We start from the raw sequence: 13981 nt of genomic DNA, 5'->3' as shown, positions 1-13981 counted from the left end.
CTAGATAATACAACCAGTTGCACTGTAAGAGAAGTGGTATTCTTTTAGTCTGTATTTCTCACAGATTTTAAAAAAAGGCATAAAAACATCAGGCTCACAGACAACTCATAGGGTACAATTCAGATGCTTAAGCATGGGCAAGGTACTATTTTGTAACTGTAGGGCACCATAAATTTTGGCACAGGCTGGTAGATACAGCACAGAGCTGATGAGAAATACAGTTCTGGCAGCTCATGGCTGAGTGGGAGCAGCATCTCCCATAACAGTGCCCATACCTCCTGTATCAAATCTTCAATCTCCGTTGACAGCAAAGAGAGCTCAGTTCATATGATATCAGCCTAAACTGAGGTGCCTTCACCTCCCCAGAATTATTTAACCTAGGGTAAATTGATCACATGCCTTCAAGGCTACTTACAAGGAAAGGGCGGAAGAAGCTTCCCATTTCCTTTTCAACTGAAAGCCGCATAGGTCCTCATTTCAAAGGGCTAGTTCACATGTAACATTAATTAATCACAAAAGACCCCAAATAAAATATCTGTAAAGTCCTCCCATTGCCTTTGCTGGATCATATTTTAATACTGTGGGCTGCATTTTGGCCTTGAGAAGTTTCATATAATGGATTGAGAATCTAGATTTCCTCTCATAAGTGGTCTAGATGTGGGAAGAAATAGGATCCTAGAAAGGCACCCAAAGGCTGATACATCATTAGGCTCCATAAAGAAGACAGCATTTCAATAGGTCTGGGATTTGCTTTATTCCTAATGACTTGGTCCTGGAAATATAATCAACTAATGGGAATATCTCCAAATGAGTAGGGATTCAGGCTGAGATTTAGAAGACTTTTGTTCCGGTCTTTGTTAGATGCATGTTTAATCAAAATGTTTAACCTCTACGAACCTCAAACTGAGTTATCAGACTGCTGTCATTGCAGAGGTGAGCAATGGGTAAACACTTGGACAGACATCACCTTCAGGAAACAGAATAACAAATGCTTGCCTGTGTCCCTTCAGGCCCAATCTTAGGGAAATAGGAAATGATCCGGAAGATGAAATCCTTCACTTTGTTGAAATTACTCCAGCCAATACTCGAGGACTCATCCACCAGGAACCCAATGTCTGCTTTGAACTTGCCACAAACTGCAGAGAGAAGAGAGAATCTCTGTAAGTTGTGAAGCCCCAGAGTGTTCAGAACAATTAAACTAATGCCAGCTCAAGTATATTCTGTGATGCCAATTGTTGGTGAGTAAGCACCTTCACCCCAGAGGATGGTACTGTGAGCATAATCACATCATATACAGTTAGTGTCTTCCATTTCCCCAACACTATCCATGCTCACTATGTATTGAATGAAGACTGAGATCGGAGAAAACCATCATTCCTGGTGGTTTGACCCACTTGTATCCTGAAATCATACATAGATACACACTCACTTGGCCCAGGGAGAGCTGTCAGTGGTGCAGAAGCTGTGGCAGCTGGCAGTAGCATTTCTAGGGCTGGTGGTAATGTAGTGGTGGCTAATGGAAGAGGAGCGGTCCTCACATTGCTTGGAGATGAGGATCTCATTGTATCCAATTTTGTAGAAGTCATGGGAGAGGCTGGTGGAGGTGAAACCCTGTGAGGTCCAGCTGTCAGACAACATAGAATCATTAAGGTTGGAAAGGCTGCTAAGATCATCTAGTCCATTGATCAACCCATCACTGCCATCTTAGTTGTGACGTTAATACCTTGCAAAGCAACAGAAGTTTAGAAAGCAACAACAAGAAAACGACCTCAATAGCAGTTACCTAGAAGAAACTACAATGTAATCTTCCTGCCTTCATACCTGTTTGCCCAATGAGTGTTGTCTCTGGTCCCTCTCTATCTCCAAATACTGGTCTTATGGAAAATGAATATTCCTCTTCAGAACTCAGTCCTGTCACTCGGTATGACCTCATTGCTGCTGATAGCACTTCCAGGGAAAGATCAGAAGCTGAAAGAGAGGAAGAAACATTCATGATAGTTTGCAAAGGCTGGTGTGTAAAGAAACAGGATTATTTTTGTTAATGAATAAAAAGCTTGCTGAGAAATCAAATAAGCTTAACTTGAGAAATGTGGTTGCATAAAAGAGATAGTTTTAGTTTAAAGTGATGGGAAAAATCTGTGAAAATGTCATAACAATGTTTTGACATCTTTTAAAAGTGTCTTATTTTGGAAATGCTGAATGATGAGTTTTGACAGTGTTTGAAATGAATTTTATACCTTTTCATTCTGAAATAACATTTTCCTTTAAAAGAAAAACGGTTAGTTTCTAGGAGAGTAAATCAAATCATTGTAAATAACCTGTTTCGTTTACATTAAATTATATTTACACTTTAGCTGTGTCACTATCTAGCACTAAAACCCTTTGTTTCATGCAATGGGTTTTTCACATAATGAGAAAGTGTAAGGTTACCACACTCTGGAACAAGCAGAATTTGGTAGTAGACAGAGGTAGGAAGTACCTTGATCATACCCAGGGTAGGATGCATGGCACAAGGCTGGCAAGCTTATGGCAGAAGAGGTCTACAAGCACTGGAGAAGGACGGTGGTTTTTCTGATCAGTTTTCAAAGAATGAATACAAGATTAAATAAGCTTCCACATACTGATTGAATAGATGTGAATCTCAAGGCTTTGGTGTTACAAGAACATTCAAGAGATGGGAGAAAGAAGAGAAAGGAAGGCAACATGGTGAAGAGTTAATGGTGATCTTTTCCAGTATTAATGAGTCTATGATTCTATAACATCTGTCTGAATCTCTCCAAATTTCCTCCTGTCAGATAGGGCAGGAAGACCAGATATGGATGGAGTCCCAACAAGGTGAATGCAGTTTGTTTTAAGTAGCACCAGAGATGGAGATTTACACCTGTGATGACATCCAGCTGAATGGAGGAGATCCAACCTCTTACAGGGCAGGATTGTTAGAGTAGGCAGGTAGGGAGGAGGGCATTAAATGAGCCCAACTAGGGGGAGAGGGAAATGAGTAATGAATAAGCATTCATTTAGAAAAAAAAAACCAAGTTGCTGAGAAGAAAATTAATCAAGGCACCAGGAGGAAAAAAAGACAAAGTTCTTAATTGTCTTCTTATACTTAGATAATTAAACAAGAGAAATTTGAATTACTCATGAGCATAAATTTAATCTCATTGGTACTATTGAAAATCAGCGTCAAGATTCATGGGATTGTGATGTTAAATCAATAATTATAAACCTATTTCAGAAGGGTTGATCGAATGAGGGCACAGTGGGACTGTCAGATGTGGTATTATCCATTTCTGAGCCCCTGACAACTCTGAAACCAATGATTTTTGAATACTTACAGATCGATATTTTAACAGCATAGCACAGGAGAGGAACAGTTACATTAGATCACTTAAATCACCCTAGAGAGCTGAACATTCTGTTCCCTAATCACTTATCCATAATATGTAGAGGAAAAAAAATGATGTTATCACAGGAGACTTCATCCTGAGTGACATATGCTGCAAGCCTTAGGCTGCCAATACTAAAACATCCTCAGAATTAAAAAAAAATTAAAGTTGATGACCTGGTAACTCATAAAGCACTGCAGGGAGCACAAGGGAATTTTGTCAGATCTGTTTTCTTTATTGACTTGTGAAGATTAACTGATTCCTAGCAAAAAAAAAATTTAGTGGCTGAAGCAATGACAGGAAACTTGCTATATTGAAAGAGGTTTAATCCTACTCCTGAAAAAATAACAAACATGGTTCTTTAAAAAGGCAAACCCATTAGGGCCAAACCAATTGGGGAAAAAAAGCAAAACAAATACGCACTAAGAATTATGAGCAACAATCAGGAAAGCTCTTTACTGTATAGGAAAACCTTTAATCAGAAAGGAATTAAGGCTATATGGAAAACAAAACCAACCACTTTTTGGTTAACTGCAACTATTCCTAATGGTCTGAAGTTGCACCAGGGAAAGCACAGGTTGGGTATTAGGAAAAATTTCTTCTCAGAAATAATGGTGAGGCAGTTAACAGTCTGCCCAGGGAAATGATGGAGTTACTGTCCCTGGAAGTGTTCAGGAGATATGGACATGTGGCACTGAGGGATGTAGTTAGTGGGAAAGTTGGGGATGGGCTGATGGATAAACTAGATGATACGACCTTAATGATTCTATGACTCTCAGGACAAGCAGAGACTCCAGAAGAAGAAACTGATATTGCTAACAAACAGGCTGTTTTTCTTCTCTAAATAGTTTTCACTTCTTTTTCTTTCTCTGAGGATTTTACAGTGGTCACGTGGGTTATCTTGTGAACCCCACCAGTGAGCCAATCATCTTTTTTTTTGCCCTATTTTCCACCCAAATGAAGTTGAGGTAGCATATGATGTATGGAATCCTGTGGGGTCAATCCCTCTGTTCTCCCATCCAGATATGCTGAGAAGTTACAGCAGTGGCGCCATCAGTGACAACATCATTTAATCCTGATCAAACAGATTAGCATTTGAAGACAAAAGCCATGGCACTGGAATGAATTGGCAGACACTTAGAATCATAGAATTGTTTGAGTTGGAAGGTTTTTTAAAGTTTGTCTAGTCCAACTTCCCTACAATGGACAGGGACATCTGCAGTATCATCCCATTGTTTGTATTGACAGTGGGGGGTTGCCATGACCTGGGTGCAAAACCTCGAACTCGGCTTTGTTAAACTTCATGAGGTTCACTTGGGCACACTGCTTGTGCCTGTCTAGGGCCCTCTGGATGTCAATTAAATCTGTCAGTGGAAAGAAATTTCTCCTATATTACCTGCCACTTGCATCTTCTGCTGCATCAGCTGCCTCTAAGACCAAGTACTGAATTGAATAGACCACAAGACAAGCCACACTTGTCCACACTCCATCCTCAAATCCTTTTAGATAGGGCACCTCACACCAGATAGGTCCAAATTACAACCCATCCTTCCTTTCCCAACCACACAAATATTACCTGAGGACAAGTGCCATGTCAGTAGGTACGAGGATACTCCAGGAACAGCTGCCCAAGTCAGCAGAACACTGGTCTCTGCAGCTTCCTGCACAATGAACTCAGTCACTTTGGGTAAATCCACTGTTGGAAAAGAAGAAGAAAAAGAAAGCAAGCTTATCATAGAATCATTAATATTGGAAAGAGTGCTAAGATCATCAAGTCCAACTGAAAACCCATCACCACTATGCCCACTATATCTATGCCAGGGTGAAATAAGGGGTATGCCAGGGAACACCTCTTAGTCTGTGATGTGTTTCAGAGACCTCCACCAATCTTGGTGATTCTCTGATTCTGTGATTCTGCCTCCTTAGATATCATGGAATCGTGGAATCATTAACGTTGGAAAAAACCTGTGATTATCTAGTCCAATTTTACACCTACCATCAATATTACCCACTAAATCATGTTCCTAAATCATGTTAACATGTTATCAAGTTTATGATGAGATGAAGGAGTTGAAGGGTTTTCCAGAAAACTGAAGAGATTAGATCCTTAGCTAATGAGAACTGGCATAATTTTAGCAAATAATTGTCAAATCTTCAGCCTGGATGTTGGATGTTTCTCCCAACTAATCATTAAGTTTTAGAAGTTGGGGTGGGAAATTAAGAAATTAACTGGGAAATTAACTATTATGTTTACTTGTGTCAAACACTATTACTCCTTGAAGCCTCCATGACTGCTCCACACATCTGATCTTCTCCACCCCTGGATCTCCAAATCTCCCTGTTCTGTAGCATCAGTCATGTTACATGATGCCATATGCTCATGAATGACTTTTACCTTTATCTGCTGAAAATGGTAAAGATATTTTGCATCAATGTTGCCCAACGATATTTCTCCATACCCAATCCCATTTCCTATCACATCCCCTGGCATTGCCCTGGTGAAGTTATTCCCCAACTCAATGGTATCCATACTCACAAGTTTTGCCTGTGAGGAGTGTGGGTTTTCCCTCCTGTCCTCCAATCACTGCAGACACACCAATGGTGTAGTTTGTGCTCTCCTTCAGTCTGGGGATGGTGAATGAGATGCTCTCTGCTCCAACTAACTGCGAGGTTTTCAAGCCACCTAACAGTTGCAGTGGCATCACAAAATAAATAAACAGATAAACAAATAAATGATTCCACAATATTACATAGAAAGAGCAGGGTGATTTCTATTAATTATTATTGTTAGAGCCATTTTCCTCCCTGTTCTGCCATCATATGCTGGAAGGGAATAACTTCCCTGGCTTCTCCAACTACTTCTAAATCCAGCTCATCTCTAGATTACAGATGAAAACATGGCCAAGTCTCAGGCCTTCAACATGTCCCTGGAGATATTATAGCCCCCATTCACCCTGATGATCTGAGGGAAAAGGATCTGAGTTAAGTTTCTCTTTTCTGGTGATCTTTATTCTCACACTGCACCTAAGGGAGCAGGATGCTTACCACTGAACGGAACCCAGGATATCTTATAGTGAGTTGCTCCTAGAAGCCTTCTCCAAGACAACTTCAAACTATTTACAGTAGTGTTGGTAATCCTCAGATCTTGGATGGTCTGGATGGGGCTGGAGTCTGCAAGAGATGCTGCAAAATAGTAAAGTGTAAAAATTCATGCGCTAAGGGCAGTTAAGAAAGAAATGAGGGGAAATTTAATGATTACATATGATACAGGATGTCCCTTTGGCAAGTTTGGGTCAGTTGTCCTGGCTCTGTCCCCTCCCAGCTCCTTGCTGGCAGGAGAGTGTGAAAATCTGAAAAGTCTTTGACTTGGTGTAAGCACTGCTCAGCAACAACTGAAAAAGACTGGTGTACTACCAAAGTTGTTCTCATCTTAAATCCAAAACACAGCATCAGACAAACTACTGGGAAGAAAATTAACTCTATTCCACCCAAAACTGGGGCAGATGTCAGAAGTAATGAAGTGTTTGTTGTTCAAAGTCATGACACTGAATAAAAAATCAGAATTTATTCTGATATGAATTATAACAACCTAGTTGTTGACTGTATTTTGGAAGAAAAGGCAAGAGGGGAGGTTCAGGTTGGATATTAGGAAAGATTTCCTCAAGCATGGGATCAGGCCACCCAGGGAAGATGTTGGGTCACTGTCCCTGCAGGTGTTCAAGAAATGTGCAGTTTTGTTGCGTAGGGACATGATTGGTAGGCATGGTGATGATGACTTCATGGTTGGACTAGATGATCTCAGAGGTCCTTCCCAACCTCAATGATTCTATGACTCTATCCAGGGATACCAGGCTGCGTTTGCTAAAGAATCCACAGAGCAGAGTACTGTGCAGTTAAATTGAGGGATCTCATCCATTTATTTCATTGCTAGAATCAAACTCTGGTTGCACAACACAGGGATGTGAGGAGAAGAATAAGGGGGTAGATCATTCAGAGTCATGTTCAAACACTATGGGTTCTGATAAATACACTGAAAGAAGCAAAAACCCATGAATCCAGCCCATGTCCCAACATAGAGGGCTGTTCCATAAGGACATACCTGTGCGGTGAGTAAGAGTCACCTCTGGACCCTCAGTCTTGCTGAAGACAGCCCTAATGCTGACTTTGTACAGGGTGTCAGGCAGCAGGTGATCAATCCGGTGAGCCAACAACTTACTGCCCAGGTACTGAGTCTTGGCAACCTGCTTTTCTGTAAAATAAAGGATGCTTCTTGTAGCTCTCCAGCAAGGCTGGTGGAATCCCCTTCAAAGGAAAAAGCCATTCCTTGCTGTACTGCAGTTCCAGAGCTTTGGGGGTTAACTTCATCAATAGAAGACCATGGACACAAAGAGGGAAAGATCTATCAGCAATAGGTGCTGGCTGAAGACCTTGTTTCTTAGCAGTGAGATCTCTTTCCTGCTCCAGGCAGTGGATCAGGACTTTAGAAAGATACCTTCCATGACCATGGTCAATGGCATGGGTCTTTGATAGGAATACATATGCACACCCTTTTTCTGCTCACCATTGCTGGCTCCCACAGGTCTCCAGGTGACTTTGAATTTGGTGGCAGCCAATGTGGTGCTCCATGCCAGAGATAGGCTTGAACTGGTGTAGGATGTCACCTTGAAATTGGCTATGTAGCCAAGAGGAGCTGCAAGATTAAGTTGGCATTAGACAGTGCCCTGATTGCTGCCCCAAAGGGCTCCAGGTTGGCAGTATAGTAAAGTCAAAATCAGAAAATGTTTAGAAGTGCCATCCTTGCTTATCCCCGGTGCCTCATTGTTCTCACCTGGAAAGACACTGATCTGCACACTCTAAGGCCTTGCATGTACATCCTACTGCTTTTAGAACCAAGGCAATTGTTTTGTTCTAGCTTTGGGTAGGAGCATGTCTGTGAATCCCAAAGAGGCAGCATGAGGGTTCAGGCAGCTATGGGATTCTATCTGCAGGACTAAAACATCCATCTGGAGCTCCCATGGGTGCTGAATATGAGTGTTTGCCTATATCCACCCTTCAACACGAGGCTCAGGCCAGTATCTCTTCCTTCAGTAAGCATACATCAGGTTGAACCACCCACCCAAGGGATGCATGCCATGGTAGTTACTTGAACACTCTGTCCATACTCACATGTCCTGGCTGAGGTTGTGATCCCCGGTCCTTCCACTGAGCCAAAGAGCACATAGAGGGAAATCACGTACTCGGTGTCATGGATCAGGTTGTGGAGCTGGTAGGTTGTGATTGACTTGTTGAGGGCCAGCTGCTGAGGTCGGTCTCTCCCAAAGAATTCTTTGCAAAAGAGAGAAAATGAAATAGAAGAGGATAAAGACTAGAATCTGGGGAGTAGCTTTGTTGTATACTAGAGCAGGCACCATGTTTTCCCCAGCTGAAGATGTGTTGTAGGACACTTGTGTTTGTTGGAACAAGAGAATTTTCCTTTGATCGTTTATAAAGGAATTTGAATGATCAAAGGAACCGAAGGAACAAAACTCACCAAAAGGACCCAAAAGAACCAAACCAGCTCTCACACACATGCCCCAACTAACAGTGTGGACAACTGGATGCTCCCATGTATTCTCTGCCTCTTCCCAGCTCCCTAGGAAGTCACAGAGACCTTGCACTGCTGAGATGACTCGGCTCACACCAATTAATGAGCTGGACTTGTTCCTATGTCCATCATTCCTGAGGATCCCAGAGTCTTATCTCCTGTGATACAGGAGGAGGTATGGATGATGCAGGCTGGAGGACAGTGGGATCTTACCTGGTGTAGGACCCCAAGCCACTCGGTACCCAGTGGCCCCAGCAACCGAGTCCCAGGAGACCACAGCACCATTGGTGGATATCTCACTCACATTCAGCATATGCACAGTGCTTGAAGCCACTGCAAGAAAGGTATGCCTGTTCAGGTCAAGGCCCCCATAGCTCCTAAGTGACCCCCCAGAAAGCTGCTATTAGAGTAGAATTGAATAGAATAGAATCACTGAGGTTGGAAAAGACCTCCAACCATCGACTCATCGCCACCACATCCATCAAACGATGTCCCCAGGTTACACCTCCAGAACTGCTCAGATAATAGGCTAGATGGTGACCACAAATGACACCAACTTGGTGTTGTCAGAAGAGATTCACCCCAATCTGTGTCCTCTTGGACTTCCTCTGCTGTTTACTCACCTGTGGTTGCTTTTCTGCTCACCACTGGCCCCTCAACATCTCCAAATATGGGGTTGATGGTGACAACATATTCTGTGCCAGGCTGCAGTGCCTGGATCATGTAGTAGCTGTAGGTGCTGCTGAGGTTCACGTCCTGAATGCTGCCATCTGCAGATAGAAATGATATTTGATAAATGGGTCCGGCCAAGGAGGGCCACGCATCTGGGTCCTGCAAATGATCACTTGAGGATGACATGGTAGCATGAGATTGAATGGCATTTGTCCTCCTAGCTTGCACTTGTGACCGTAAGGTCCTGAAACCAAAGACAGCAGGGACAGGGCACAAGTACAAGTCTTTGTTGAGTAGATGATGCATATATGGGTGTAAATAACCCACATCACCCAGTAATCAACAATCAACAACAGATCAAGGTGGTTATGGGCTTTTCAGGTCAAAGAAATCAGGTAGAAAAAGCATAGCATCATTATGGTTGGAAAAGATCACTCAGATCAAGTCCAACTGCACACTCATCCCTACCATGTCCACTAAACCATGTCCCTCAATACTACATCTATCCTTTTCTTGAACAACTCAAGAGATGGTGACTTCATCCCTTCCCTGGGCTGCTTGTTCCAAATGAATGTATATGGGGCACTGAGCAGTCCTCTAGCAGGGTCCACACTCTGCCCAGCCCTTGGTGCTTATGGTGCTGGAGCCATCCTTCCTTCCCAGCTGAACATGGGAGACAACTAATGCCACAAAAGACATTTTCTCCATGATAGTGTCATTTTTGTATCTCTGCTACAGGCTAGAATCCTCTCGGCAGAACTTCTCAGCATCACTCTAGAGGTAGGCATGAACAGAGAAGAGTTAATACCGAATCCCTGACAATTGCAGCATGTTTTCGGAGAAGCAGTGTGATGCTGGCAGCACGTTGGGACTGAGGGAGGAGTAAACGGGGGATGCCATTTCCAGTTTGGTCACTGGAGGGTGCCATGTCCCCATTTTCTGCTTTCATCAGCACCCTGTGCCCCATCCCCCTCTCCCAACCCATACATCACGGACAGTATCAGGAATTGGTTTATTCTTGTCTATTCTTTGTCAAAGAAGAAAAAATCAACATCTTCCAGCACCTGGGATTGCTGAACGGGGACGGACAGCGTTGATCCCAGCACCACTGTAATGCATGACCCTGGGATGGATGGAGTGTGAGAGAACAACAGTGATGGTGGGATTTTTGTTACCCCTGGATTTGGGATAAGCTGGTATTGAGTGAAAGAACTGCTCAGATACAATAAACTCAGTGCAGAAGTGATGTGATCACACTTTGGCTGAGCACATCTTGCTCATTCCCCTTGAGAAGAAGTGAAAAGCTGATTGTTCTCAACCTGGCATGTAAATCAAAGTCTGCATAAAGGGCTGAGTTTGGGGGTGTGCTTGGATTTCTTTTTTAGAGAATCATTCATTACAAAGCAATGCCAGCAGTGTTATACCTTCCCTGGAAAGATTTTTCCCTTCTGATGACCATCAGAGCTGTTTTCCAATTAATCCCCCTCTCCCCAGTGGGAGATCTCTTCTTATTTAATAAGCCATAGAAAGGAATGCTGTTTTTTTAAAAAGCTTATGATGGAGTCCAGGTGTTCTGACACCCATCTCATCTCTGAGCTGTAGAAACATCCATCTCCCAAGGCCAAAATATGCCATCAAGCCTGAATTTCTAACTCCTGCTCCCCCACATCAGCAATGAAACTGTGTTTGGGTTCAGGGCATGGATAGGCTCCAACTGCAAATGCAGATCTGTCTTCCAATACCAAAATCTGTCTGTGAAAGAGGGTGCATTATGCGATGCTTGCAGACAGGTCTTGGTGCAGACCCAAGAACTTGGATCATAGAAGAGTTGCAAGGGATCTTAAAAGGTCATCTAGTCCAACTGCCCTGCCATGAACAGGAACACCTATAGCTAGCCCTTTCAGATTATTGTTGTGTGCCCAGCAGAGAATTTATCAGCACATCCAGCTCCCTGATAACCAGTGCCTACATCCCACTCCCGTGCTTCTACCTGCTGACATCCAGGTGAGCCTGTAGCCTGTTGCTCCCCGGACAGGGCTCCACCATGCCTGGAGTGTATCAGTGGTCTCATTCTGCAGCAAGATGCTCTTCACAGGCAGGAGCTTCACTGGAAGGACAGGGAACAAATCTTTCAAAGCATATACTGACCACCAGAGGACTTTGTCGGCCACTCTTCTTGTACTGCCATCTCTCAAGAGAAGAGGGATTTCCAAGGGCTCTACTTGCCTGGAAGGATGAAGGTGTCTTGTAAAAATAGTGATGAAAAAACCCAAACCTGTGGCCACTGCCTTTCAGGACTGATCCTTCACGGGCCCTGACATTACTTGCTTTCTGCAGCTCATAACAGATCTCCCTCCTTTCCTCCAGAGCAGAGTGGTGGTGTTCAAGGGTGACCACATCCATGCATGTGGTGAGGGAAGAGCATGGCTCAAGAATGGACTTAGGAATGACCTACTGAATGCCTCTTTTGATGCACATGTAGTTGCCGTGCCCAACAGTGAGGTGCTTATCAACAGCAAAAGGTATGAAGAATGCAGTGCCCAAGGCAAGAAGGATCAAGGAGTCAAACCTCTTACATGTTCTCCCCACAGCAGTCACGGGCTGGCTTGGACCCTGGGGGTACACTGCATAGATGCTGATGCTGTACTCTCTATCCTCCAGCAAGTTATCTAGGACATGGGAGGAGACGTCACCCTGCAGAACCCACTCGTAGGTCATTCCTGGTCTGTTGGCTGAAAAAACAAGGAGAACAGTGATAGTGAAGCCTTCCCAGTGCCTAAAGTCTACATCCCGTGTACTCAAGACACAGCAAGAGCATGCCTTGACCTATGAAATTTTGCTAAGCCTCAGGTCTGTAGTTAAGACTTGATGTACCTGTGCTGTCCTCAGCCCTGCAGGTCACAGAGAGGTGAGTGCTGACTCTACCAAAGGCTTGAACTTATCCTGCATCCACACCAAAGCAAGCGTGAAAAATATCCAAGGTGGTAGCGCAAATAGTACAATGCATCCACAGTATCATCCCCATCTCTTCCTTCAAAAAACTCTTGTCCACCATTCTAGAGGAACTATACTGTCTGGAAGAAGCTATCGTGGCTTTATTCTGGAGCGACATCACTCTTTTGTTGGATGAAAAGGCATTTTTCCTGCCCTCAGGTCACTTTTCAAAGGAAGATACAAGGAAAGCAAACTCACCTCCAGGGATGTAGACTTTGTAGCCTTCCAGCTTGCCCAGGGGAGGAGTCCAAGCAACCTTCAAGCTAAAAAGTCCTTCCTCTATCACACGGAAATTAGTGACTGGAGGCACTGGTGCTATGGAGTACAAAAATTGATGGAACAGTACTTAAATAGAGTGCCACATCAAGGACACCTGGAAAAGCTTTTGACTTCAAAAACAGATATAACAGTGAGCAGCAACATTTCTCCCTATTTTTTCAGCCATATCCTCAAAAGTAAACTTTCCCCTTGATCACACCCTTGTCCACTTGAAAAATGAGCAGAAAACCTTCATGACAGAGTGCCTGGGGGCTTTCTCTTTGAATGACGTTGGAAATTGGGAAGTATCTACCCACAGGGCACTGTCTCCTGTGCAGAGAAAACTCTGAAGTAGTTTCAGGGAGACTGAGCAAGAGCACATGAATCAAACGTTACTTGTGCCTATGGATGTGACTCTTACAAAGAGGAGCCCATTTTGATCCAGCCAGCCATGGCAGGCAGATTTATAGCTTCTGCCTCTGCCTTCACGTTGAGGATAATAAGAGAAGAGATCAAATGACTTTATTTCAACCCATAGAGCCATTCCATCTTATTTGTGGCAAGTACATATGAGTCAACCTTATTGAGGCTCTTTATTTATTCATCCTGTCAGAGATCTTCCCTCAAGAAGACAAACAATTGAGACATTGCAGGGATGGGGAGAAGAAATAGAAGAAAAGGAAAAGGGAATCATTCTTTTCAAAACCCCCTGGGCAAAGTAGACTTGGTTCTTCATGCAAAACAGAGAGAGAAATACTACTACTGTACTCCCTTAAAGCTTCTGAAAGTAGTGGAGAGACTTCTGGGTCAAAACTTGTTCAATTTATCACATCTGACCCAGTGTCTTGCACTCTAGAGCTTGATGAAGAGTGAATTTACTTTTTTGTTTCTAAAAACCTCACTGTTACAGCCAGCAATATGACAGCAAAGGAATGTGGCAAGGCAGATTGCAATCCAGATGTCCAGACTATTTCATGGGACAGAGTTCACTACCTGGGGCACCTGCTCATGGTGCTTCACCCTACAGCAAGAACATCTGTAGAGATGTTTCTCCTACTCCTATAAACCTCAATCCTTTGATGTCCAG

General features: G+C 43.4%; 1 protein-coding gene across 1 annotated transcript in view; it reads right to left on the bottom strand.

The window, feature by feature from the left end:
* The window catches only part of LOC136053152 (collagen alpha-1(VII) chain-like), an 87386-nt gene that overhangs the window by 65796 nt on the left and 7609 nt on the right, over positions 1 to 13981 (bottom strand). Inside the window, exons 8-21 of the mRNA XM_065743817.1 lie at positions 12835 to 12951; positions 12219 to 12374; positions 11633 to 11749; positions 9594 to 9740; positions 9184 to 9303; positions 8553 to 8711; positions 7948 to 8076; positions 7486 to 7635; positions 6432 to 6569; positions 5923 to 6069; positions 4963 to 5082; positions 1822 to 1968; positions 1430 to 1624; positions 997 to 1136 (exon numbers count right to left, since the gene is read on the bottom strand). Of these exons, the coding sequence (XP_065599889.1) occupies positions 997 to 1136; positions 1430 to 1624; positions 1822 to 1968; positions 4963 to 5082; positions 5923 to 6069; positions 6432 to 6569; positions 7486 to 7635; positions 7948 to 8076; positions 8553 to 8711; positions 9184 to 9303; positions 9594 to 9740; positions 11633 to 11749; positions 12219 to 12374; positions 12835 to 12951 (1982 nt within the window). The remainder of the gene's footprint in view (positions 1 to 996; positions 1137 to 1429; positions 1625 to 1821; positions 1969 to 4962; positions 5083 to 5922; positions 6070 to 6431; positions 6570 to 7485; positions 7636 to 7947; positions 8077 to 8552; positions 8712 to 9183; positions 9304 to 9593; positions 9741 to 11632; positions 11750 to 12218; positions 12375 to 12834; positions 12952 to 13981) is intronic.

Source organism: Cyrtonyx montezumae, unplaced genomic scaffold (assembly GCF_038088225.1).
Source record: "Cyrtonyx montezumae isolate F1298 unplaced genomic scaffold, pur_monq_1.0 scaffold_3, whole genome shotgun sequence".
NCBI classification, from domain to species: domain Eukaryota; kingdom Metazoa; phylum Chordata; class Aves; order Galliformes; family Odontophoridae; genus Cyrtonyx; species Cyrtonyx montezumae.
Note: the sequence above shows the minus strand (reverse complement) of the source record. Positions and strands in the feature narration are given on the sequence as shown.